The following is a 25,516-nucleotide window of genomic DNA, read 5'->3' as shown; positions in this document are numbered from 1 at the left end:
ATTGGTGCGGGAAAAAGAAGCTCACTCTTTAGCAAAAATCAAGCTGCAACCCTGGCTGTTAAGCGCCTTTCCGGTTGGTCGGTTTAAGCACCAACTAAGGAGCGGCGCAAAGCTTGATGGACATGAGACCTCGGCATAGTCCGGGGTTCTAGCCGAGTTGTACATGGATCGGATCAAGTGTTTTATTGACTTGGCAAACAATTGTCACTTGGCGACAAGATGCTCGCGCGAATGAGGCTTGGTCTTATGGTCTAAGGGATGAGTTCACGAATCAAGAAGTCTCAAGTAGATTTTGGTAAAATTATAGATTCTTGATACAAGCATTGGGTTGTAGAAGCCAACTTCAATGGCAACATTATTTAAATATATAACACAATATCTCAAGATTTGCATCATTTGCTGACAACAGTGCGTGGTGCCAACAGATAGCCTCAGACCTCTCCGGTGAGCTTCTCATCGCCCGTCACGTTCATGGTGTTCATAACCGTGCTAGCATCTCTCTTCTGGAGACTCTTCTTAACAGGGTTGGGGGCCTCAAACACTTCAGACAATTCCTCCAGAGTACGGTCCTTTGTCTCGGGGAAGAAGAACCAGATGAAGACTGCTTCAAAAAGATCCCAGAAGACAAACACAAGGTAAAAGTGGTAACCAATCTTCTGGAATGCAGGGCCGCTGCTGTACTGAATGATGGTTGAGGCAATAGAACTCGCCAGGTTGCCTACAGCAGTACCCTTGGCACGGATATCGGTAGAAAGACACTCGGCGATGTAAGCGGACTGGAGAGGAGTCCAGCCGAAAGAGAAGGCAATTCCGAATACGAAGATCATGGCGACAGTTGCATTTGCGGCAGAGCTGTTATCGGGCTCGTCGAGGGAGAGCTTGCTGGTTCCGGTGATGATGGCAAAACAGCAAGAGCAAAAGACGATGGAGTAGAGCAAGAGAGGGCGACGACCGATAACATCGGTCATACGGGCACCAAGAATGGCACCAAAGAAACAAAGGACAGGGTTGATGCCGTTGAGGGCCAAAACCTTCTGTTGATCGACAATACCGGCGTTTTTCATCATGACGGGAAGATAATAAGAGCTGCACACATTAGTCACAGATTCATGCCAAGATTTCTTTCGAACTCACCTCAGACTGTTACCGCTGATTTGTCCAAAAACAGCCATACCCAAGACGCCAATGAGTCGACGTCGTGCACTGTGGCTGTTCCAGAGTCCACGGTAGTCCCACCATGACTTATCAGTAGCATCGGCAGCGATTTGGTGGGTCATCTCCTTGATTTGCATGATAACCATGGGATGATTGGGGTCACCCTCACCGTGGTATGCAGCAAGTACCTTGACGGCATCTTCAACGCGATCTTGGGCGATGAGCCATCGAGGAGATTCAGGGAGAAGGAGAACGAAGACAACCACGATACCGGATGTTACCATCTGGCACCAGATAGGGATGCGCCAAGCCAATTCGTTCTCGTCACCCAGGTAGCTACAACCGTAGACGACCCAGCCAGCAATGATACTGCCGATATACCAAGTACAGTTGTAAAGACCGGTGATGGTGCCTCGCCAGGTGGGATGGGCCATCTCACTAACGTAACAAGGCGCCGACACACAGCAGAAGCTGACACCGAAACCCAGGATGAAGCGACCGGCGAGGAAATGACCCCGGTTGGTAGAGGTAGCCTGAACACAGGTACCGATGATGACGACTGCAGCGCCAGTGAACATGCCCCAACGTCGTCCGAACCAATCGTTTACGGGAGCTGTGAAGAAGACAGCGGCGATGGAACCAATGTTGTACATGGCGAAGATGATGCCGGTTGAGGAGCCATCCATTGACCTGAAAAATATTAGCCATGCGACAACCTTGTATAGGTAGATAGTACTGACATGTTGAAGTAGTGCTGGTAGGCTTTCATGCCATTGATGCCTCCCATAACAGAGCCATCATACCCGTTCTAAAGGGTTGTTAGCATCTCAATCACTGAACCGACCCTTACAGACATCTCCCAGGGGCGGATGGGAAATATTCTGCTGGATTGATGATGTGGGAAGGATACATACCAGGCAACCACAAAGGTAAGCACATGCCAGAACAAGGTAGAGACGAAACATGGTAGGCGTCCATGGCGATAGCTTCTGGTTCTGAACATCATGCGCAACCTGGGCAGCTACATGAGCATCATGTAACTCTGCGCCATGTTCAAACGCGACCTTTTCGTCGGTCTTGGAATCCATGTTTGTTTATCGACAAGACAAGAAATGCAGAGCGCAGGCTTGGTAAAGAAAAGCCAAGAGCAAGTCTGCAGATCACTACCCAGAGGTTCGGGAAGGGGAGTCTTTATATAAGATGTCTTGTCTGCAAACAGGTTATGCAACTCGTCCAATGTTTGTGTCATGCGAGGCGGACCTTGTTCCTAGACGGCATCCGCTGCCCGTCCGACGTCGCGTTGTTCCCCGGATTTGCAGTTACCCCCCTCATCGCGAATATCCACGGATTAGCTATGGTACGAAAGATGGGGTTGACCTTTTGTAGCGGTAAAGATTGGGTTAGCTTGTTCCTGTTTTGGACACCATGTCGGCTCCGGTTGCCCCGAATTTGAAAGCTGGGGTAACCCTGGTAGGCATGATTGGCTCGGGTATGCATGGTAAGCTTAGATTATGGGGTTGGCCAGCCGTTGAAGAACACCCTCGTCGTATGTTGTTGAATGACACGTGAGATTTGGGACACAAGGCTCGTTAATCCTTGAGATCAGGAGAGGGATCAGTTGGATATTGTTGGGCTGATATGGATGTGAATGATCTAGACTAGAACTCATGCAAAATCTAGCTCTAACAGTCTATCCAGTACGGTCATAAACACATCACAAGACATTGATACGGGCTCACTCCTTCTTCCCTCCAGGCTTCTGTCCGTAGACGATATAGCTACCCATGTGTCAGTAAAACACCAAAATGGCCAAATCGAGAACTTACATCTTCCAATACCCATGAACCTTGGGGTTCCTCAACTCCTTCCTCACATCCGCACAAAGTCTCAAAGTATCTTCCTTGGACCAACCCAGAACTCTGGTAAACAGAGCAAGACTGACACCCTCGAGACCTGCATCGAAATTAACAAGGTTCCACTTTCCGAGCTCTTTAAGCTTGGCATCTTTGGGCCAGCTGCTAGTTGGCCAACGGTAGATGGTCTCCACAACGTTCTCGAAGCCGGCTTTCTCGACGATCGACTTGTACTTGTCGGATTCGCCAAGAGGACGGCCAAGCTTCCGGGAGCCCTCGATGAGACCCTGTTGCCATTTTAGGGTGGGTGATGTCTTGACATCCAGGGTGCCGTCATCACAGAATGCAGGGATTTGGATATCTTGAATCTCGTACCAACCACCTGGGCTAAGACCTCTAGAACTTTTATCAGTAGAGTTCATTCATCATGGTAAGGTCTGACCTTACTCATAAGCCTTGTGAGCCATGGCTTGTGGATCGCTGAAGCTTCCCGTCATCATGCGACAAAAGATAAAGTCGAAGGGTTGCTTCCATGTCCACTCTTTCTCAAGATCATCGATTTCGAATGTACAGTTAGGAGGTACGCTATTTGTGGTCAGTGGGATATATAATATCGCGAAGACGGTTTGGAACAAACAATGGTGGCTGAATCGGACTGAGGTCCACACCGATAACCTGTTCTGTCAGTCTTAAAGATAGTAATCACCTACGAATTACTTACCTCTGCAGCTGGATGCTCATCGGCTGCACATATCAATCAGCCCATATATCATGATTCTCACGAAGGAGCCTTACCGAATTCGAGTGCCCAGAGACCAGTGCCAGTGCCCATGTCCAACACTCTCTTTGCATTGTCGGCTCCAGGGTTGAGGGCCCTCTTCCCATCTAGCGTGATAAGGTACAGGTTATCTTGAAGATCTATTTTCAGTCAGTCTTGGCCACGGCTTCTAAATGCTGAGGTACAGACCTAACCTATCATTCTCCGCCTTTTCAAGAAGTCAGTAGTTTTAACATCCATGCCCACATGATACACTCACATCATCGTTTGGGAAAGCATATTCTGACTTTGGTTAGCCGGCGACTTCACGAAACGTCCTCTACTCACTTCCTTCACTGAGCTTGTGGTAAGTACGACCGTTCTCCTGTGCAAACTGTAGGAGACTGGATCGAAGCGACGATGTTGATGGCTCTTCAAGGGGCTATGATTGTTTAGCTTCTGAGTGATTTGTGGTCCCGATTTGGAGGTTACGTACAACATCGAGAGCGGAGTCAAAGTCGGGGTCTACGGCCTGTCATTCACGTCAGCCTACATTCTATCAGCACTTGGCATGATTCTTCATACAATCTGTTCATCAGCCATAATGAGTCAATTGTTATACTCAATGCGTATCTTCGAGACGAAAGTTGAAGAGAGGAAAAGGGACAGATGATGTGACGATAAGGAATGCAACGTGGACTACCTATTGACTTTCGCTTGCGTAGTCGATAGCGGTGTTGAGCAAGGGTCGGAGACATCCGATTTGACATGATAGATCCATTCGCTGGGGTTTCTCGGCGTTGAACACCGGAAGCAGAAGTGATCGCCCGCTGCTTCACATTGATTACCCATCCACAGCTGCAAGAACGATCTCTGTTGGTTTGTCAAATTGTCTGATGACCATTGAAGAACATCCATTTATTCATTCATTTTTGGTGCAAACACAAGAACTGATCACACAAGACATTTGCAACTTAGCCGAAGAATTGTTTATTACATAGATTTAAGTTTGAACCATCGCTCTTTAGTTGTCCGACTTGCACTCTGTGCAGTAATCCAAGTGAATCTTACACGAATTGGATAGATAAATGTTACCACATCGACCAACGTCGTCCCGGTTGTCCTCGCGACTATGAGAATATTAGCAACTTGCTGACAAGCAATGATTCTGGGGATCAACTTACATTTTCTTGATGTCACTACCCTTCATTCCAATACCGTAGTCATCACACGAGAACTGAACAATGCAGCTCGCCTTGCCAAAAGTCAATGCTTTCAGAATACTGCCCATCTGGGAGTAACGGCCAGTGTACTTGTCATAGATAGTATCATCCTCAAACTGATCCAAAGCGCTGTCACAAGCACCGGACAAAGCGTTGCGGACGTTCTTGTCGATACTGGTACAGATGTCGGAGCCATCACCGTTCGTATCGGTCGCGGTGGGAACGGGTGTCGAAACGGTCGAAGCCTCTCCAAGGCCAATGGTGTTGGTAACGGGATGACCCATGACCTTCCATTCGCGGAGAGAGTACGACTCCCAGACTATGACGGTACCCGCGTTGGTCTCCGTGTACCGCTCGTTGAAGACGGTTGGTGTTGGAGCGGGAGGAGGTGTGGTGTAGAGACTGGCAGGGAATTCGGTATAGACATCGCATGCATCTGAGACCATAGGAGCAGTCGCAACCATCTGTTTACCATCGCTTGTGGTCTCGCACTGGCAGTAAGGAGTAGCGACTCTGGGGCCTCCATAAGGGTGGCAGGGGTAGTAAGTACGGAGTGAGGATGTGGTGGTAGTGGGCATCTCAGTGCTTGAGGCCATAGAGGTGATTGTGTCTGAGGATGTACCGTCAGATGTAGTACCAGAAGACCCTTGAGAAGACTCAGTGTTGCGAGTCATTGTGATGAGGGTGCTAGGAACAGTGGTTGTCATGTCGGTAGTAGCATCGGTTGTAGTGACTTCCTCCGTCTTGGTCTCGCTAGTAGTCTCAGTTGACTCGCTGGTAGAGGTAGTCTCTGCAGTCGTTTCAGTACCAGTTGAGACACCATAATCCGCCCAGTACTCGTCCATCACCTCTTGGAATCTCTGAGCGGTGTCGTCGGAAACATCACCATCAAAGTCATCAGGGATATCAACATCAGCCTCGTCAATTTGCACTTCTACGCCTTCTTCATACTCTGCAGAGGCGGTCGTGGTAGCAGTGGCTTGGGTACCAGTAGCACAGCTGGCAACGGTAGGGCAGTCTCCGAACTCAGTGTGGGTGAGAGTGCCGTCAGTGGTGTAGTAGGAAATAGTTCGCGTACAATCCTCAATCTCAACGGCAGAGCATGCCTCAGTAGAAGTGGTAGTTGCTTCAGTGGACTTTGCAGTTGTTTGAGCAGTTGTTTCCGAGGGCTCAGCAGTTGACTTCTCCTCTTCCTTCTTAGTTGACTGCTCATCATCATCATCATCGTCATTATCTTCTCCGTCTCCTTCCCCACTACCACCGCCGCCGCTACCACCACCAATAGGGCCAGGGTTGGAGGCAGGAGGACCAGGAAGGATTCCAGCAGGCAGGTTACCAGAAGGCTTCCAGAACCAACCGCCAGGGAAAACGATAATAGCAGCGCCGCCATCATCGGTAGTGGTAGTAGTGCCAGTGAAGTCAGAAAAGTCCTTGTCCTGCTCAGGAACATAGGTCACAACGACGCCGTTGGTACCAGTGACGATACCATCCTCAGTGGGTGTAGGTTCAACATTGGCTGTGGTCTTCTCAGGCTCATCAGGAGCAGAAGTCTGACCAGGCTCGTTCTTAGTAGAAGGGGCGTCGTTGTTGTCCTCTGTCGGCTTGGGGTCGGGTCCGCCCTGAGTAGTCTCGGCAGCATCCTTTGACTGGGTAGTCTGCTCGGGAGACTCCTCCTCACTGGTGTGCTCTGGGGCCTCTTGCTCTGTAGTAGACTCCACGGGAATCTCAGTCGACTCTGTGGAAGGCTCCTGGGGCTTCACCTCAGTGGTAGGCTCAGCGGCTTGACTAGTAGTCTCGATAGTGTTCTCTGGAGCAGGACCTGAGACGGTGGTTGCCGCAGCGTCTGTCCGCCCAGCGGAAACCACAGGCTCGGCATCGGCCTGGGTCGTAGGTTCAACAGCTTCCGTTGATTCCGTAGATACAACGGGTGGCTGGTTGTTCGTTGTACCCTCAGTCACTGCCAATGCTTGGTCAGTCGTCGTGTCTTGTACTGGACCAGTCGGCGTAGATTGGTTGGGAGCTTCGATAGGGCCAGTCGTGGTATCAATAAGCTCTACAGGTCCAGTAGTAGTGTCAATTGGGTTGTTAATGGCAGTGGTAAAATCAGGCTGTTGAGATTGTGTCTCGACAGTAGGGATAATAGCCTCGATCTGAGTCTGAGTAGATGGTTCTTGGTGGGCGCTCTCTGTCGCAGACTCCACCAATGAAGTAGTCTCCTCAGTGTGAGGAACAAAAGGGATACCAGTCTCGTCCTTGACTGCAGAGCTGGTCTCGATTTCCACATGAGCCTCCGAAGTAGCTTCCAAGGAAGGGTCTTCCACGAAAGGTGCCGATGTTGTCTCTAGTAGAGACACCTCAGTTGAGGGAGTAGGACCAACAATGGGTAGACCAATATCAGAGGAAGTCTCAGTGCCAGTGGTTGCGTCATATGTGGATGTGGTGTAGTCTTGAGCAGACACGCCAGATAAACCTGATGCTAAGCATAGCGCGAGAACGCGCAGCTTCCATGGCTGCTGCATTATCGAAAGCAAATTTATAAAGAATGAAAGACTGGACGACTATACTAGGTAGTGAGAGACAAAGAATGTGTACCAGTATAGTCATGGAACGAAAGAAGGAACGACTGAACGAATGAATGAGTGTCCGTAGTGCGGATGGGAAACACGTTCGTGATAGAGGCGAGACAGTGCCTTTTTCATGAAATGAATGTGCTCAGTACTCTTGAAAGTCTCAGCCCCAAACTGATCTACAAGCCAAGGTTACATTTTGAGACATGTTGCTTGTGGGGAGTAATCTCTTTGGTCAGCTTATTCAAGATATATGAAACGCTGCTGGCCCTAAGGAACAACCTTGTTTGCGGGACACAGACCCATTTATAGAACGTGCATTCGAATCCTACAGTAAAACAAACCAGTTTGTTCATGCATTCCGACGATATGGTAGTGGGAATCATATTTTACTGTGTTGCATTCATCTTATCTCTCATCAAATCCTTCTGTGGATATCGCCGTTGTTGCGCCTTTTCGGTGATGGCGATGCAACGGCAGACAATACATGTCCGTAGTACTTTTGCTTTGCTGCTATATCATTGTACTGAATCATCATCAATCGCAAAGTATATGTGACGACTTTAGCAATGGATTCAAAGCTCGTGACTGTCATCAATTGATGTTCTTTACTTATGGAGCTATAAACAATTGCCGAAGCGGCTATATCGGGTTTCTCAACTGCCTTATGAGGCGCGGTTTTGATCGGCGATAAGCGAGATTTGTGAAGGAGTCGCGGGATAACCCCGAGATACCGTTTACTCTCCGCCTCGTCCTTGTATGAAATACTTACCCTTTGCAATCGAAGAAGAATCTGGTAACGATCCTTACGGCCATTTGCTCATTGGTCCATTTTTGAGTCAATCCCATCAAAATACAATGAATGGCAGAAGGGTTGCCGTAGTCACTCTAGTTAGTGGAGGGTCGCATTGTAATTAAAGGGTTAGTGGAGGCCCAGCTTATCACAATTTACTGTAGTAAGCAGAGTAAGCCTCGAAGGATCAGATTAAGGACCAGGACTCTAAGACAACCATGTTCAAGCACATACCTAATTCCATATCATTCTGAATCCTGAATATGAAAATCAAGATACATACATTATTGAGTCCCATTCGTTTTCTTGTACTGTCTGGTCTGTCTTCTTACGCAGTCATCCGCTCCTTCATTCGCGTCTAAGGTAAACGCCTTCACCAAGCTTTAGCTTAGTCTTACACTCGTTTACCTAAATTATTGTCAATCCTTGGTGTTTTTAGTCAACCTTTTTTTTTTCACGATGCGATTTTCTTCCTTTTGGCTAGTTGCTACCCTTTCCAGCTCCGCTTTGGCTCTTCCTGAGGCTTCCCTAGAGCCATGGGACATACATAGCAGCTGCGATCCTCACAAGGATATCATCAAAGCTGCTTTGACTCAATCGATCGAGCTAGCAGACGCAGCCAAGTCCTCTCTCGAGGTTGTTCTCAACAAATTGCCTGACTTTGATACCGATAAGGACAACCACATCCGATGGCAGCGAATCGTTACCCATATTCAAATGGCCTTTGGTTACAAGATTCCTTCAAGCCCCGGTGCCGCTGATCGTCGATATACCGAAGCTCTTCGAGGTATGTACTATGTGGTTGTTGCTTGACTCTGATTCACTGGTTAATGTGTATCTGCAGATATCTATGCCAACGCAGTACGGGTTCTTCCTAGTGACAAGAACAGCCCTGAACACGGCAACAACCCGACCCTGGCCGCACGCCCGGGTGCAAAGCCCGTGATCGCCTGTGGCGATGATGTTTTCCAGTGGTATGGACCCGAAGACGAGCCTGAGCCAGGAGTGGGCAAGGTCAAGGATCAGCCCCAATTCCAGGACAGGGTAAGACAGAACAACCCATATCTAGGTGCCTTGTACTTCCAAGGCCGGTGGAAGTTCAGCCGCACGCAGACGAACTCGTTGGGAGTTTGTTTCGGAAACCGACAGGCCGTTATTTCGGCGCATGATGACTTGATCATCATCTGCAGTGGCATGACTGCTGACAGTATGAAAAACCGTCAGTCTCCCAAGGATTTCAAGGCTTCGGTAACTTCCGGTACAAAACTTCAAAGCGGCCTCGTGTCGTTTCATACTCAACTTTGGCATGAGCTTTGCCATTGGTTTGGCGGTGTCGTCAGTCCTACTCAGCTCGAGCATAACATCAAGGATCACCCTGCCGTCAACAAAGATGGCCAAGTCCTATACAAGGGAGCTAACGGAATTCGGCCTTACGACGCTATTCCCGACCCAGGCTACCTTGCCTCGAGAGGCTTAAGGAAGCAAGGTGCCTATGGTATCGAGAATATGATGGAGCTAGCCATGAAGCACAGGAAAGTATCTAATCAATCTGGTCCTGACAAAGCTACCACCAACGCTGATTCACTGATGATCTTTTCATTGATGATGTAAGTTTTATTTTGCTGTGATTCGCATGAAACTACTTTTTTCTGACAGTGATTCAGGTACAACGATCAGTGGGACTGGACGGTATATGGCAAAGCTCGCGATTTAGCACGACTAACGCAGAAGCTTGAGGAGGCCAACAGGAAGAGAAAGGGGCAAAACCCATAAACTTTTATCTTTTGTTCCATAGTGTTGTAATGTACAGGAATTAGTTCATAGACCAATAGATAAGAGAAATGGCTGCCCCTAAGGTTTATGTTACAAAATAAACAACAACCTAATAGTCTTATCTAAATACCATAACCGATAGTTTCGTCTAATGTGCTTCCAGCTACTAAGACTCTGTAATACTTCGAAGGAGGTGTTTCTGATGCAATCAATTTTGTAGATTCTGCACATCATTTTTTGTCACTTCAACGGTGCATCCAAGAGTTTATAGCACTTACGTAATATTGAGCACGTGCCTTAGAATCGACCTGAGTAAATGACAATTGGAGTGCTGTTCTGTTTCCTTTCAACAACGAAGGAAATTGTCCGAATATGACACCCTCAAGCCCCGTATTGAATAGTTCACCGTGTGCCTCCCCTGAGTCTCCTGGCTACAGCATCGTATCACCTGGTTCACCAGGATCACCAGGTAAATCCGTCCAGCTATACAAAATTATGACGTACGGCCGCTAAAAGCTTCACAGTCCTCTCAACGGTCGAATCCCCGACAAGCCTAGTGGTTGAGCCGCTTGCTGATTGGAGAGATCATGTACACGACATCCCTCGCCTGCCTTCTGCACGGCCTCGTGTCCTAACTCCAAATGGATTTCGAGAAAGCGACACCAATGATCAGCAAAGGCAGATTCCTACCTTGTTACAGAGTTGCTCGTGGTTCAAGGTCCCGCCTCACCTTAGGCGCGATATCCTGAGACTGGCTTTTGGGGGTCGACGCCTCCACATGGGCTTGAAGTTGGATGCCTCCCTGTCGCCTTGTTGGCACAGCTCCGGTATGGTTTGCAATCGAGTCCCCTTAGAGGAAGAGGGACCAATGACACGTGGTAGTCTCAAAGACGGTCCTTGGGTCGATGAATGTGATTCTCCAGATCAGGACACAGAGTCTATCGGGATAATGGGTTGGCTTTTATCTTGTCGTCAAAAGTGAGTAAGTAAGTCATCAACATGGCTTCAGTTACTGATTGAACATTCAGCTATGCCGAAACCATCGATATCCTTTATTCAATGAACACAATCTTGATCTACGACGAGCCACTACTGACTCATCTTACTCAACTGATACTACCTCATCGTCTTGCCCTCATTACTTCTCTTGAGATCACATGGCCAGCCAATACGACCGACGAACTCGAGACTCTTGTCCATCACTTATCATTGCCACAATTTCCAAATCTCAAGCGCCTTTACATATCACTTCAAGCCCATGAGGGATGCGAAGCGGACCTCAATCACGGTTCAATCACTAGTGCCCTTGCCGAGTTTGTCAGAAACAGGCCTGATCTCATTGAGTGTGCCGTTGCATTACCTTTTAGGTCATTTGAATCCATTGCCCACGACCTCATTCAGGTAGATTCTAGTTGGGAACGAAAAACATACAGCCAAATTTGGAGCTCTTTGGACGGCAGTCTGCATGCTGTAAGGCTGCCATATGTCGATAGTTATCCGAAGCCACCGTTCCAGTTGGGGCCAAACCCAGGTGCTGGATACTGGCTTTTAGAAGGCACCGCTGCACCCCTGACATGGAGATGGAGGTCCAACAGCCATGAGTGGACTGGTTTGTTTGCGGGATGGGAGGATTGGGGTGAGAACGCGGAGAACTAGAGGCGTTTGGCGGTTTAGGAACAAAGGTTTTCAACGGCGATTTGGCCAACATTGAAAGTGTAATTGAATGTTATCTTAAACCCTGTTTTATTTTCCGCCCACAGACCTGCATGGTTCAAATACACTAGCAGCTTTTCTAATCACTGTTCCTGTCAAAGCGCTGTGCCGTCCGCCACCACGGACATTAAAGAACATGCCTTGCAAATCTAGAAGTATGGGAATCTCCACCAAAAACACGAGAATCTCAGTACCATCAAAGTATCGAGATTCTCATGCTAGTTGATCTTCACCTGTCGCAGATCCCCTGACAGGACTAGACCAATAATCGCAGCTGTTGGTCGTCGTCAGACCTGTAAGCCACAAAACTGACTTTACTTGGCATTCTCGCATGCCTGGAATTTACACGGGTATTGCGCTTTGACTTGTCCGTCGCTCACATACCTAGACACTTGGTAAAAACAACCCGGTTCAGGACATCCCCTAGTGAACAAACCATGTCTAGAAATAGGAGTCATCTATTTCATAGTGGCAATTAAAGAACTGCCGAACAAGACCTTGATTCCTTTTCACGTTAACATCCATCAACCGGATCTACCTCGTCATCTCCCCGCGAAAAGCACTGACGATAAGACTCAACTGCCCTAACTCAAGGTAGCATCGACCCCTTTTTAGCGCCTTGAAGCCCGCATCATAGGCGTTTTTTAGCGTCTGTTGCTCTCACTCGGACAAGGAGAGTTTCACTTGAGTCATTGCCAGTTCTGCTGACTGGCCAATGTAAGACATTACCAGTTCATCACAGTCCACATTCCCTTATCCTTGTCTTGGTCTTATTCCCATCCCTTCCCTCTGTTTAACTTTCTTCCAGAATTTAATCTTCTTTTATTCTACCGCTGCTTCTTCTTCTTCTTTTCTCTTCCTTTCGCCCGTGGAGTCGAAAACTCCTCTCCATTCGTCATCAATCATGCACGATGGACTATAGACCGAATGTCATCGCCTCAATATCAATTACTTTGCCACTTGCAGCGACTGTTCTCGTACTTCGACTCTTTGCGCGACGGTCGACGAGGGCCGGATATGGAATTGACGATTGCTTGGCGGTAGTTGCCTTTGTATGTCAACCTGGTACCAACTTGACCTTGTCGCGCATCTTGGCTGACAATTAATTTCCGATCAATTAGATCGGAGCTCTTGGATATTCGATAGACAATATTGTTTGTAGGCGCGCGCCTTTTCTTTTTCTCAATGCACCACAAGTTAACCCTTTCGTGCAGGGCTAATAGGCTTTGGACTCGGTGTACCACTCAAAGATGGACCAGCGCACCTCACCCACGACGAGCGACTCGAACGATCATATGTCCTGACGTGGATCAGTAGTCTCATGTACACGATAGCTATCGCCAGCGCAAAATTCGCCGTATTAACCTTTTACTGGCGTCTATTCAGATACTCGCATACACGAATCGCCATACAAATTGTTCTGGTCCTCTGCATCTTATGGACTCTGGTGCGCATACTCCTCTTGGCCATGCAATGCCAACCCACAGCCGCCTATTGGGACCTCGATCGTAGAGATACACATTGTCATGTCAAAAGTTCCATCTACTTCTTTTCTACTGGTTTAACCCACGCAGTACTCGACGTTATCATATTGATACTTCCTGTTGTTGAGGTGTCAAGAATGCGTCTTCCTCTTGGCCAGAAACTTGCCGTAATGGCGCTATTTGGCTTTGGCGTTCTGTCTGTCTATCTCTCAGTGACTTATTGACATCCTGGCTAATAGATAAACAGCGTCTGCGTCTTCACCGTACTCGTGATTCACGATGCTTTCATGCTAAATAGTGATACGAGGGATATGACACTGACGATGGCATACCATGGCGCTTTGAGTGCCGCCGAGATCAATCTCAGTAATGTTACAAGTACTTTCTTTCTGCCCTCTGGTTAAAACTCAAATTAATCACCGTTCAGTTTCCCTACCAATGCTACGGCCTGCATTCCGCGCCATCATTCCTTCGTCGTTTCTCTCTTCTCACAGAAGCAAACGCGCTGTCATAGACTCGGTGCTGGCTCCCGAATATGGCATGAAAAAAGGCAGCAACGCGACGGACATCTCGCATCAGGAAGGCACAAGCTCGGTTTGCGAATTTGCGATGCACACTGACATACCACCTGGCTACGATCTTGAAGCTTCACATGCGGGATGGAGTTACGGGACAGAAATAACAATATTTAGCCCATGGAGGCACCAAACGCCGCCTCCGACGATAAACGAGGGCTTGGACGGTATTCAGATATCAGAGGAAACAACGGTTCATGTTGAGAGACTCGGTGAACCCGGGGCTGATATGCCCGATTTGGATGAGATTGAGAGTCCCAAATAAACTAATACAAATTGCCTCTTGCGACTAATGAATGTAATGAAACTATCTTCCTAAGTTATAGCTTTGAAGGGACCGAGGATGACTCGCAGCCACAGTCTCCGCCCGGCGCCTCTTCTTTTCTTGTCTCAACCAGGGTACTCTTATTGAAGATTTGCTCACTCGGAGGCACATCCAAGGCAGGGTTCTTGGTGAAGAAGTTGACGGGTTTGAGATGCACCTTGAGAATTTCTACTGGCATGACAGGAAAGTCTTCGATGCGAGGAATATGGTTGATGCCAAACTGCACCCACAACACAATATCAGACTCTGGCGTAAGCGTCTCGTTTCTCTCCGCCCAGGTTCTCACGCCAGTGCCGCCACGAGACTGGTTCGTGTACCATCCTCCAGCGTATAACTCGCGATCCCGGTGCGTGGTAACATAAATGTTATGGTCGCCGAACTCGGCGCGCTTGTGGACAAAGCTGTCCTTGTCGCCCATGAGCTTTTGGAATGGTGGGGCCTGGATCTTGTATCCCACTGGCTTTCCATTGACAGGATTAAGGGAGTGAGGATTTGTGATTTTGAAGACACGGCTGAGATCGTAGTCGATGTCGAGACCAGCCGTTTTGTCGACGGTCTTTTCGATAACCTCATAGCCGCATCCGTGGGGATTCTTTTCCGGGTGACGGGGGATCTTGTGGGCTTCAGTGTAGGTCAACTGGTTTGTGTGGCCGTCGATCATGGGATCTACTCGTAGGGAGAAGATGTGCTGATGCACACCTGCAAGAACACCAGGGTGGACGACTGTACCGAATGGAACTCCCACCTTATCCAGCTCGTGATCAATCGGTTGAGTCGACAGGATTCCTGTGGCGCGGACTTCGTATGTGACTTCTCCAGCCTGGTTGAAGATGAACATGAGGATGTACTCATAGTTTGACACGGTAATGATAGACTGTAACACAAGCTCTCGCGAGCGAACCACCACAGCTCTGTCCGTTCTGTAGTTTGTGTGCTTCCATCCGATACCCGCATCTTGCTCGTGGACGCAAATCACGTTCTCCATGGGCAGAGCGTTTCCCTTATCGTCACAGATTACCCCGCTGAGATACTGGATGCTGCCTAGACAGTCGCATCCCAGCTTGAGGTTGTTGGCAGTAGCGCCAGCACCGGCATCTCCCAAGTCAAACGCTGTCTTTTTATGGAAAGGATGTCGTGGATCGCCATATGGTACGCTCATGTCGGAGAGTGATAGACGGTAGAATAGCGGGCGGTTATCGTACTTGACGTTGTACAGCACCATTCCTTCGCGTTGGTTGAACCCTACACCTTCGGGTTAGTATTATCAACGAATCGACTTGATAAGTGTCGTAACATACCAACAAAGAAGTTCCACTTCTGCCATGAAACAATGTTTCCAGTTTCTCCAACTGGTGTCACAGAGAAGCTCGGTCCCTCGGGCTGGTTGACATGGAGCGGCTTGAGATCCTTTCGCAGCTCCTGAGTCTCGGGAATGTACTCGTTTGCAGGCTTTGGCTGATAGGGAGCCAACGGCTTGGGCGTGTTATCAGCACCAGTTGGTAGTACATCAATGCGAACCACTTGGTAGTTAACGCATTCAACGACAGGCGAGACAGGAAGAGGGAAGGCATAGTGGTTTGAATCAGCTTGTTCAGAATTGGCTGGGTCGCGCATGTAGAGGAAGACCTGGTACATGCGAGCGTCGTCGTCGACACCATCAGATCCGTAGATCCAGGGATCGGCGCAGACAACTGTGCCCTCGGGAAGCTTGAGCTTTTCCAACTCGGCCAACACCTTCGGATCCTCGAGCGCAATCTTCTCAACCTGCTGTACCTCATCGTAGACAGCGTTGCTATGGATGTTCTGTCCGAGTTTCACATTGCTCTCGATTCTGCCAGTGGTCAAGTTGACAATCGCTTCATGGAATATGTCCTATCATAGCGTCAATTTCGGTAGGCGCACAATAAAGAAGCACTGAGATTTTCTCACTGTCTTGCGAATGTAATACGCGACAAAGACTCGTCGTTCAAGCGGCGAAGGGGATTCGCCGTTGTCTAGCGCGTGCAGGTATAGTGCAAGCTTTTCCTTTGGTGGCTCGCTGAGCGTTATAACCTTGAATGATAGCGAGACGGACTCTGGCCAGACGCTCTCGATCAGGCGGGCAGTTGATTGGATCTCATCACCCGTCAACGGGCAAAGTGGATGAGGAATTGAAGCCATGGCTTTTGTAGTTTGATCTAGAGAAGTGTTGTTGAAACGGAGAGATGCAATAACGAGTTGTTTCTTATTTATCTCCACTGCTGATTGTCAATTATTACTGATGCGGAGCCTTCATGCCCCCAGAACTTGGGTGAATCATAGCGTCAGCACCATCTTCTCCAAACATTACCGCATTAGGAAGTAATTTAGCAATTTTTTTTTATCGAGGCCAACGGACATGCATCAGCCAGCGAAAGTATCAGATTGTTAACTTCGTGACTCGCTGATGAGGGGACTCTGATTGGAAGGGATCGTCTTTGGGTTCCGCTGTGCAGTTGGCAAAATCCTTATCGCATGCAAGTGGTCTTGATCCCTGTCGTTGGGAGTGAGGGGAAAGAAAGTGCAGAATTGTGAAGACGCCGCGAGGCTTTCGATGACCTATCGGCATACGTCAGGATGAGTGCCAAGTTACCCTCGGCATTGTCAGAAATTCGACAGGTACAAGCTCTCGATTATCCCCTAGATTGTGGACATGAAGCAAAAGCATAGGCAAATTACCGCAATAAATTAAGTATATTATCATAGGATCTGATCGAGTTGTGGCCCAATGCTTATCCTATCGTGACTTGACAACAGATATCTATGCAAACGTTCCAGGCTGTTGTCCAAATATCTCTCCTTGAGGAAGTTTGAGTCTCGTACAAGTGTTGGCCTCACAGCCGCTGTCGGCATTGTTTCCTATCCAGTCAACCGAAGCACCGTGGTAACTAACCGCAAAGAATATCACAACAGCAGCAATCGCAATGCCAGTCTGCCAGGCTGCCGACAGTACATAGTTGTACTTTGCCCAAAATGCGAGATATCTCTTGCGAACAATAACCCATGAGATCCAGCCAGGTATAACAGCAGGCCAGACATACGCAAGGTTGTAAGGAGACCAGATGTGACCGCCGCTGAAAATAACAACGGGATGCAACTTGGTGAGGAAGTGCGTCTTGGGCAGTTTGCGTGTGGCATAATAGTACAACACAGGGAACGCCAAACCAACGGGAAACGCTGCGAGAAGGGCGGTGTACATTCCACCCTTACCAAACACGCGCTGCGGTGCAAGAGAGCCGAAGAGTACGGCTGCTGTGAAGTAGGATTCAACACCGGGGCAAGTGAATCGGTCTTTTTGGCCACTCTCGCAAATATCAGGGATGTTGCGGATCTGGAAGTTCATAACGCCTGTGCAGACAAAGGCGGAAACGATAGCTGTTGTGTCGGTCAGTTCATGTCTATATACTCAGCTTCTGCTAACTTACTTGCGACGGTTTGGCACCAAAAGGTTTGACGCTGAGGAATCTTGAGGTAATGTCCCAACTTCAGGTCATTTGCAAAGTCGAGAGCGTGAGCCACAGTCACGTATCCGAATCCTTTGAAGAAGTTCATCTAAATATGGTCAGATAAGGCATATCGTTAGGAACAACTGGAAACTTACTGCTAGGGCATTTCCTGGTTGCCATGCACCTCCGATAAACTCCGCCAGGACGTTGAACTCAACCTCGATACCGGTAGTAGCAAAGATGATTCCAGTGGGTACAGTGAAGATAATGGCAAGAGCAAGGCCAAAGAATACGGTGCCGACACTCGTGTTGGTAGGCCAGGCTGCGACGGATGCAATACCAAAGGCAACGCCAAAGATCTCCAGCGATGTTAGCCAAGTTCTTGGTTTTAAGATTGAGTACTTACATTGAGAATCATATACCACCACTCGGGTACTTCACGGTATTTCTCCATGAGCTTAGTGTGAATATCCTTGAACTCGTTGACCTTGCTGTCCTTCTTGAAGCTTTGATACAAGGAAACAAATCCCAGCTTGATATCATTCCAGTGGTAGATTGCAGCATACGAAATGACCGCACTGTACACTGCAAAAAAGTAGATACTGCAATTTGTCAGCTTATGGTTATTTGGAATTACGGGCAAACTCACTAGTAAGTGACAGACGAAGCGGCGATATGGACCTGACTATAAGCCTGATACTTCTCCACGTCGAGCAATCCACGATCGTCCAGAATCGATGAAACATTATACTTGGCGCCTGTGTTATCGAACATGGTGTTTGTGTTGATAGGCAGATACCCCGTATTGTACGTGTTGCTCCAGTACATGGCGATAATGGTGATTCCTCCCAGAACGGCACCTAGAAACATGTTGAAAGTGACATGGAAGGGAACCAGCAGCGGATCGATGTAGTAGGTGGCGATGTTCCAGTCAAAAGTTGGCAACGGATTGAAACCTAAACCCTTGCTGACGCCAGTGATGGCTGTAAGGTTAAAATTGTTTGGTGAAATCCAGGCGAGCCAGTTGAAAAGCGACAAGGCAGAAACGATAAGATCCGGGAACCAGAACCATACAAACATGGCGGCAAATGAGAGCATGAAGAAGCGATATCGAGACATGTTGTAGATCTTCTTGAATGGTCCTAGGACACTAGTATTGCCAGAGTCTACGTCCAGGTTAGCGAACAGTAGAAAATATGCGAACATTTATTGAACTTGCCATTATGAAGACTCTGGTTGAGGGCAACGGTCGCCAACGATCGAGGCCAGATGCAGAATGAGGGATAAACCAGGAATCTACGAACCAGACCTGCGAGGCCAAAACCTAGCAAGTTCATGGAGAGCTATTTATATTAGCCGCAGTTTGAGGCACTTGAGAAGCTATCTTACCGAAAGGCAGATCTGGAAACCAAAATCGGCCGCGAAAGGCAGATCGAAATACTTCTTCAGCCAGCTGGTAAAGATGATATATCGTGAATGAGGCAAGCTTGTCGACACGTTGGCCATGATCGATATGAGCATATGCTCTTTCTGGTTGAACTTTCCGGGGTTCAGCTGGACCTGAGAGCCAAACAAACTGAACTCGCCAACCGGGAGCCATTTCTCCCAGGCCTTGCCAACAGGATACGAAAGGAGCTGGATGACTGGAGCTTGGAGACGAATACTCGGTTGTCGAACAGAGAAGAGCTGGTTAACGAAGCTTTGCACGATGACGAACAATAGGCCGATGGTCCAGGCGCGGATGGTTCCAGCTGGTGTGGAAGGGTCGTCTTTGTTGCTCACAACAGCTCGCACTTCTGGGTAAGGTGAGTTGGTTGTGAGAAGTGAAATTTCGGTCTTGATGTTTGAGATGGCTTCCTCGTTCTTTTCGGGGTTTTGGAAAATTTCATCGTTGGCGATAAAGGATTGGAGACGAACGATGGACTCGGAACTGAAATTTGGGTCATGTTCATGGAAATAGACCAGTGTTTCGGCGAGCTGGGAGGATGTCAGAATATCCGCGGCGAAACATTCTTTGTGCTTCTCACCTTCTTTGCTTCGTCCAAGTCGATAGTACGACCGTGCTCCTCGGCTTCAATAACCTCATCTGGTGTAGCACCTAAAAGTTGGGCTCTCGCAAGCACTGTGTCATCCTTTAGAGATATTCCATCATCTCGTCCCTCTGCATTGTGAATCTCGTCCTCCGCGACTCTCTTTTCGGAAGGGCCACTCATATTCGCAAGAGCAAAGGGGATTCTGCAAATTGTACGTGGGGTTTCCAACAACAATGGCGATCGCAGCTATAAGTACCGTGGATCCTTGCTGATCACGACACCGTTGAACAGAATCGCGTTTTCGCTCGAAATGGATCCTGTGAAGGTCTGAAATGGGTGTTTCCCCCGATGTTTGAGTCAATGGACGAATAATCGCTCGGGGCCTGGTTGGTATGGAGCTCTGAAAGCTTGAGTCGTTAGGTAAGAGTATCCAGTGCTCGATGGTGCACGATCCGATCCATGCATATCCGGGATGGTGATTTTACCATTTTTATGTCTTGTATATTAAGCTCGAACTAACGAGCAGGGCAAGTGTCATTTCGACAGGGCTGGCATCGAATCAACTTTGTTTTCCGTCCACTAAAGAAGCTTTGGCAGGCCTTTCACTGTCATGTCTACAGAATTTACGACATGGCAAAGTTAAATTGCGTGCTTCAAAGTGGAGGCTGTCACCGAGTCGGGCCGTACAAACCCCATTATATAACCTTTTTTACAGATCACGACTTCGAATCCTGGTTCAAAACGATCGATCTCTTGTTTGCTATTATTTGTCGCATACATGTTTGTTTATAAGTAAGAACAGGTACTTTATTCCTCCGTTGTTCATATTTCCAGGATGCTATCCCCTGGTCGCTCCGAGGAAAAGAGAAAGCAGATGGAGATAACAGTAAGATTGGATCTCTACAACATACTGACTCCTTTTTTTAATGTTTTGCTGATCTTATCTTGAGAAATAATAAATCTTCATGATAACGTTAATTTTTCGTGGCATTGAGGCTTTATTTACCGTACTATTTCCGATTGGCCAACTCATGGCTTTATCTTATCAACACCGAATTTTGATGACTCATCAGACTCAATAGGGCTACCCTGAACTCCATTACACTGACTGATTTGGGATACTTGTTTTACGTCGCGCAACATTGAAAAGGAAGAATTAATGAGTCTACTGACGCGTGTATGTGAAGACCTATCTCTGTCTCGTCACAACTGTTTTGATTCCAAGTGTTGGTTGGTACTTATTATCTTCATGCGTTATAAAGTGTCCCAGACTGATGCAATGTTTGACACTTGTAGCTCTGGTATAGATGACAAAAAACAATTCCAATTCATAACAGTGGATGAGGTATCTGCGCTAATAAATCCAAGATGATAATATTTTTGCCCAAAAACGCCATTTTGACCATAAAACTTGGGTAGCCAGCCGAGTAATTTTCACAAAATGCCGTCCCTAAATCTGCGCCAGGGTATAGAAACCATTCGCCTCATCACTCACGTAAACCCAAAAAAGAAACAACATTTACCCGGAGATTACCCTAAGCAACAAAAGAAAAGAAACGAAATGAGACCGTAATCATGGGCGCGTCAAATTAAAACACGTGTGAGAACCTGTCAAGTTCCCTTTGAACCATGACTGATCGGACTCTGGCTTCACGTTTGGCGTAGAGGAGGCCACATACGTTGCACAAGGTATGGGATCCAAAGGGACCTTGGCGCCACTTGGGAGTTTCTTGTGTGAAGCAAGAAGTGCAACATGGACTTGGCTCGAGTGATCTGGGAGACCTCTGTTGCGGATTAGTAAACGTGTTTTACGTTGTGACAGGGGTTGGACTTGGGCTTACGGAATGCCGTCTGAGTCTGTTCCGCCACGTACGCGCTTCATATGTATCCCTCATGCTCGCCCTGACAGAACGAGATTTGATTGAACACGCTGGACTGGCTGGTGATTGCAGAGATGGGGCACGGGAGCCAACCTTCAATTGTGAAATTGTAGGCTTGCAGGCCAACGGGCTTGGAATGGTTGCATTCTGGAATAAGACGACGTCGCACAGAGGCAGACCCGTGTGCTGGACATCCTGAACGCTGTGTCGGACCTAAGACGGAATTAGTTATTATTGATCTCGGCAGCGGATGAATAAAGGTGCGGGGAAATCTTACTCGTCGACTGGAACCCGGAGGTCTCCGGGTGAAATTACAGCGTCGGGGTGGGAAGATGCTCGACGCCAAAGGATCAACTTTACAGGGGTCAGCGCGCTCGCGTCTTCTGCGGATCAAGGCGGGATTGCTCGTCTTGGTGAGGGATTGCGGTTGTTTCATTATGGATCCGGAAGTCATAATGAAGAGGGACATATGGGAGAACTCGATCTTCAAAACAAAAGGGAGGACCTTGGGATCGAGCTCTTCTAATACCCCCCTCTCACCCCTCTTTTTTTTTTGTTTGTCTCCCGCTTACTGTACACTCTAGGGCTTCTTTGGTGCTAAAGCCTGACGAGAAGCCAATCTCGCCCCAAGCTACCCTTGATGATCACTACGCTATTGGGTGCTAACCTGCAGGGACCCTGAATAAGGGTCCTTTCGCGGGATCCGGAGTAAACATGCCGCTCGAGTTTTGCTTGTTGAGCTTTGCATTGGTCTATCAACTTTGTTATGATGGAGCATGGCATTTCTACACGGCTAACTGGACATCCGGGGGCTTTTTTCCACAATCCTATTCTTTCTCCCTCGACATTTGAGTTTTCACCACTACTGCGTTGTATCATTTGCCCCAGCAACACAACCAGCCACACTCAATAAGCTGGACTCAACAGTCTCTTGCAATTTCTCGCTCCCTTGTTGAGCCTTTCTTTACTTTTGCTTTTTTGGCTCCGAGACATCTTCTCGTCTCATGTACGCTCAGGCCTGTCCCTCACAGCACCCTGGCATGATGGAGAAGGCTTTTCCAGGCTCCTTGCATACCTAAAAACGGCCGTTGCTGTGCCGTGTCTTCCTGTCTTTCAGTCTCAGCGCCCCCCAGCAGTGCAACATGACCTTTATCGCCCAGAAACAACTGCACCTGACTGCTGCAGCCATCATTACCGACGCGTAAGCCACGACTCCTCACTCCCTCCACAGGGCTGCTTGCCTATTGGTACAAGTGTCTACGGCTGAGTTTTCCCATGTGCAACACAGTGTTTTCCACCTTCTCGGGCTGACGGAAGACGGAAATGGAACGCATGACTTTTTCAGAAATGTGCGACCCTCTTATTATTTGCCTCCACTGCCCAACACTCTGTGACACTGTGTGCCCAATGCTTCTGGTGATTCGTGAACTCGGCATTTCATATCAAGAAGAGTCGTTTATTGCCAGGTAATGAGGGGTTGAGCCATGGCATCCAGCCACTGGCTGTATCGTAGTGAATACAGTGACCATCAAGGGTAGAAATTACCGCCACCAAAGATTAGCTTCCCCAAGCGCCGGACTCGTCCTTCCACTTGGTGCTTCTTAGCTTTGTTGTGCCTGTACGGCAACGTCAATTCGCCCACGTCGTTCCTCTAGTTCAGCCGGTCAAAGCTTTTGGATTATCTCCACAGCGGACTACATCCGTTGTTTCAGACCACAGTCTGAAGGCTTCTTCACTTTGTTGTGCCAGTGCAGATTAATAATGCCAAACACTTGCCGAGAACAGTTGTTTTCACAACTGGCAGTAGCAGATAAGAGATCCATCGTAGTATGTAGATTGAAAAACCTAGACGTTTGCAGCTGGATCGTCATGGGGAAATAACAAAGTTATTCTAATGATGTTCAATCTTTTCAAATGTGTCAAATGAACCATTTCATGGATTTTAATGCTGAGAACTCCTGATATTTTGTTCGGTCTCCGAACCCAATTGCACCGCAAATACTTGTCCGACGCCGTAATCCCGTAACGCTGCAAAATGTGAAGAAAAACGTTCCGTCCAGACGCCTTCAAATAAGATCATGACTCAAGATCAGCACGTGCTGGACTCTATGTCCACCTCGATAATACAAAATTGGTGCGGGCAGTTGGAACCTGCTTAACTTGAACAGCCAGTGGGATTCAAGTTATGATTGTCGTGAAGAGGTCGGAGACGGTGCCACGGGTACCACGACTATGTCCTCCGGTAAGTATCAGTGATTTACCTCTCGACCGCCTCTTAGCATAGATCAAGCCGCAAACGTTGCAGAGGCTCCGGCGTCCACCAGGTCCCTTACGCCACCTGGGAGTCTCTGTCTCGTCGCAAAATGTGCATGAACGACGTGATCCAGAGACCTTGGCTGGCTCTGATTTCGCATGCCGCGAGTACACGGTCTCCTGTCCAGAGACAGATTTCTCACTAAAGCACGAGCGACTAACGTGATTCCTCTTCAGACTTTGACGACGCCGTTCAGTGTGCAGTTTGGGTGGATTTAGAGAAGACGTTTGTGTACGTGGTTGAAATTGGAGTTGTACATCATACGGGTTTCGACTGTCTGGCTTTGCAGTCAGGTTCGATGAAATGGCCTTTGTCTGAAATAGCGGGACATCGTAAAGTGGCTGGCCAAATTCAGGGTCTTCATAGCTGTGCTGATCCTATAATCACGTGAGTACACAGTTATGTGACATGAATTAAGAGATTACCCACGTCCTGCTGGGTCGTAGATCTTGCTATGATGAAATAATTCTGCTGGCCTGGGCGACTGGGCTTGTTCATCTTGACTGCGTACTGATCTGGGCTCTTCCAGGAGGGAAAAAGGTCACGGATTCATCGATCGAAACAATTGCCTGACTTTTCGAGAATCGAATCCTTTCTGAATCTTCTAGAAAGCCCCGTAATGACATAGGTATGATGTAAACCTGTCTGCAAAGTGCAAAAGACCCGGGACCCTTATTGCGACGCGCACTCCGCTGCTTCAAGCAAAATGACGCAGTTGCAGGTTTTCCCCCTGGAAGACAGCGGTTGTTTTGGACCCTGGATACATATGTATCCCTTTCTAGTGGGAACTCTTTTGCGGAGTATGTATAAGGAAGGTCCTCCAAGCTCGGTTCAGGAATACACAGAGTGTGGAGCGGTGGTAACTGGGGGTTTGCTCGTGATGTGAAATCTCACGTCCTACTTTCTTATCAGTACCCAAAGCCCCCGTTATACCATAGTACACTTTTGATGAAACGTCTGAGTTAATAAGCATGTATTATAGAAATGGACTGACAGGTTTCAAGAGCTCCTTGGATGATGTTCCCGATGACACTCAAATGATCCGAACAGGTTAAAGAGCACAAAGATGTCAAACGTGGCTGCTCTTAGACACGAATCATCAAATGATATTCGACATAAGTCAGTACAAACACACGATTCATATATAAACATTCAAATTGACTGACTGTCGTGATTATTCTCACGAGTTGACATGGTGTTGGGTAACATCAGTCGAGTGGGTGATCAAGGGGCTGGAGCAGAAGCTCCGAAATAGTGGGACATTATCCACTCCGCGGACCCGGTCCGATGATGATTTATTGGCTGCTAACCTTGAAAAACAAAATCTTACTAGCCCTTGTCTTGACAACTCCTCAGTAGAATTTTCTGATTGGTTATTTCCAGGGGTAAAAACCGTATGTACATAACTTGGCACTTGGCAACACAACCAAGGGCTTAACCGAGAAGGAGCTTGTACTATGTAGATACGAAGAGCAATTGCACGATAGCCAGGTTGATAACGAACTTCTTGTCATGAGATAAGCGTTGTATCTAACCTTTCCTAATTTGAACATGGTTCGTCTCGTGGTAAAGATCGTCAGTTATCTATATAGTACCTATACAAAGTA

The 25,516-nt window shown here is 47.9% G+C and overlaps 10 protein-coding genes across 10 annotated transcripts; 3 read left to right on the top strand and 7 right to left on the bottom strand.

The window, feature by feature from the left end:
- Positions 1-431: 431 nt before the first annotated feature.
- FSST1_008415 (sugar porter family MFS transporter) lies at positions 432-2,243 on the bottom strand (the record flags this gene model as incomplete). The annotated part of the gene is made up of 4 exons (XM_083225297.1): positions 432-1,086; positions 1,135-1,845; positions 1,896-1,963; positions 2,070-2,243. The coding sequence occupies 4 exons, from the start codon at positions 2,241-2,243 to the stop codon at positions 432-434; spliced, it is 1,608 nt and encodes a 535-aa protein (XP_083084376.1).
- Positions 2,244-2,890: 647 nt separating this feature from the next.
- FSST1_008414 (S-adenosyl-L-methionine-dependent methyltransferase) lies at positions 2,891-4,368 on the bottom strand (the record flags this gene model as incomplete). Its single annotated transcript, XM_083225296.1, has 11 exons — positions 2,891-2,933; positions 2,982-3,404; positions 3,456-3,593; positions 3,646-3,683; positions 3,730-3,752; positions 3,804-3,926; positions 3,976-3,994; positions 4,046-4,068; positions 4,114-4,207; positions 4,262-4,297; positions 4,351-4,368. The coding sequence occupies 11 exons, from the start codon at positions 4,366-4,368 to the stop codon at positions 2,891-2,893; spliced, it is 978 nt and encodes a 325-aa protein (XP_083084375.1).
- Positions 4,369-4,789: 421 nt separating this feature from the next.
- Positions 4,790-7,507, bottom strand: FSST1_008413 (uncharacterized protein; the record flags this gene model as incomplete). Its single annotated transcript, XM_083225295.1, has 2 exons — positions 4,790-4,895; positions 4,950-7,507. 2 exons carry the CDS (start codon positions 7,505-7,507, stop codon positions 4,790-4,792), a joined length of 2,664 nt encoding a protein of 887 aa, XP_083084374.1.
- A 1,300-nt stretch (positions 7,508-8,807) lies between these two features.
- FSST1_008412 (uncharacterized protein) lies at positions 8,808-10,121 on the top strand (the record flags this gene model as incomplete). The annotated part of the gene is made up of 3 exons (XM_083225293.1): positions 8,808-9,135; positions 9,193-9,955; positions 10,013-10,121. The coding sequence occupies 3 exons, from the start codon at positions 8,808-8,810 to the stop codon at positions 10,119-10,121; spliced, it is 1,200 nt and encodes a 399-aa protein (XP_083084373.1).
- A 372-nt stretch (positions 10,122-10,493) lies between these two features.
- Positions 10,494-11,777, top strand: FSST1_008411 (uncharacterized protein; the record flags this gene model as incomplete). Its single annotated transcript, XM_083225292.1, has 3 exons — positions 10,494-10,590; positions 10,646-11,099; positions 11,150-11,777. The coding sequence occupies 3 exons, from the start codon at positions 10,494-10,496 to the stop codon at positions 11,775-11,777; spliced, it is 1,179 nt and encodes a 392-aa protein (XP_083084372.1).
- Positions 11,778-12,745: 968 nt separating this feature from the next.
- FSST1_008410 (uncharacterized protein) lies at positions 12,746-14,158 on the top strand (the record flags this gene model as incomplete). Its single annotated transcript, XM_083225291.1, has 5 exons — positions 12,746-12,886; positions 12,956-12,992; positions 13,049-13,514; positions 13,566-13,696; positions 13,746-14,158. The coding sequence occupies 5 exons, from the start codon at positions 12,746-12,748 to the stop codon at positions 14,156-14,158; spliced, it is 1,188 nt and encodes a 395-aa protein (XP_083084371.1).
- Positions 14,159-14,213: 55 nt separating this feature from the next.
- On the bottom strand, positions 14,214-16,378 carry FSST1_008409 (copper amine oxidase; the record flags this gene model as incomplete). Its single annotated transcript, XM_083225290.1, has 3 exons — positions 14,214-15,460; positions 15,517-16,090; positions 16,148-16,378. The coding sequence occupies 3 exons, from the start codon at positions 16,376-16,378 to the stop codon at positions 14,214-14,216; spliced, it is 2,052 nt and encodes a 683-aa protein (XP_083084370.1).
- A 619-nt stretch (positions 16,379-16,997) lies between these two features.
- FSST1_008408 (OPT oligopeptide transporter protein-domain-containing protein) lies at positions 16,998-19,895 on the bottom strand (the record flags this gene model as incomplete). Its single annotated transcript, XM_083225289.1, has 8 exons — positions 16,998-17,611; positions 17,662-17,788; positions 17,838-18,041; positions 18,089-18,284; positions 18,332-18,848; positions 18,902-19,025; positions 19,072-19,659; positions 19,710-19,895. 8 exons carry the CDS (start codon positions 19,893-19,895, stop codon positions 16,998-17,000), a joined length of 2,556 nt encoding a protein of 851 aa, XP_083084369.1.
- A 1,409-nt stretch (positions 19,896-21,304) lies between these two features.
- FSST1_008407 (uncharacterized protein) lies at positions 21,305-22,049 on the bottom strand (the record flags this gene model as incomplete). The annotated part of the gene is made up of 3 exons (XM_083225288.1): positions 21,305-21,499; positions 21,557-21,808; positions 21,873-22,049. The coding sequence occupies 3 exons, from the start codon at positions 22,047-22,049 to the stop codon at positions 21,305-21,307; spliced, it is 624 nt and encodes a 207-aa protein (XP_083084368.1).
- Positions 22,050-23,773: 1,724 nt separating this feature from the next.
- On the bottom strand, positions 23,774-24,407 carry FSST1_008406 (GATA-type transcription factor; the record flags this gene model as incomplete). The annotated part of the gene is made up of 2 exons (XM_083225287.1): positions 23,774-24,286; positions 24,339-24,407. The coding sequence occupies 2 exons, from the start codon at positions 24,405-24,407 to the stop codon at positions 23,774-23,776; spliced, it is 582 nt and encodes a 193-aa protein (XP_083084367.1).
- Between the last annotated feature and the right edge of the window lie 1,109 nt (positions 24,408-25,516).

Source organism: Fusarium sambucinum, chromosome II, assembly GCF_050947815.1.
Source record: "Fusarium sambucinum isolate potato_lamoka chromosome II, whole genome shotgun sequence".
In the NCBI taxonomy this organism is placed as follows: Eukaryota; Fungi; Ascomycota; class Sordariomycetes; order Hypocreales; family Nectriaceae; genus Fusarium; species Fusarium sambucinum.
The sequence above is the reverse complement of the archived record's forward strand: the minus strand, read 5'-3'. Positions and strand labels throughout refer to the sequence as shown.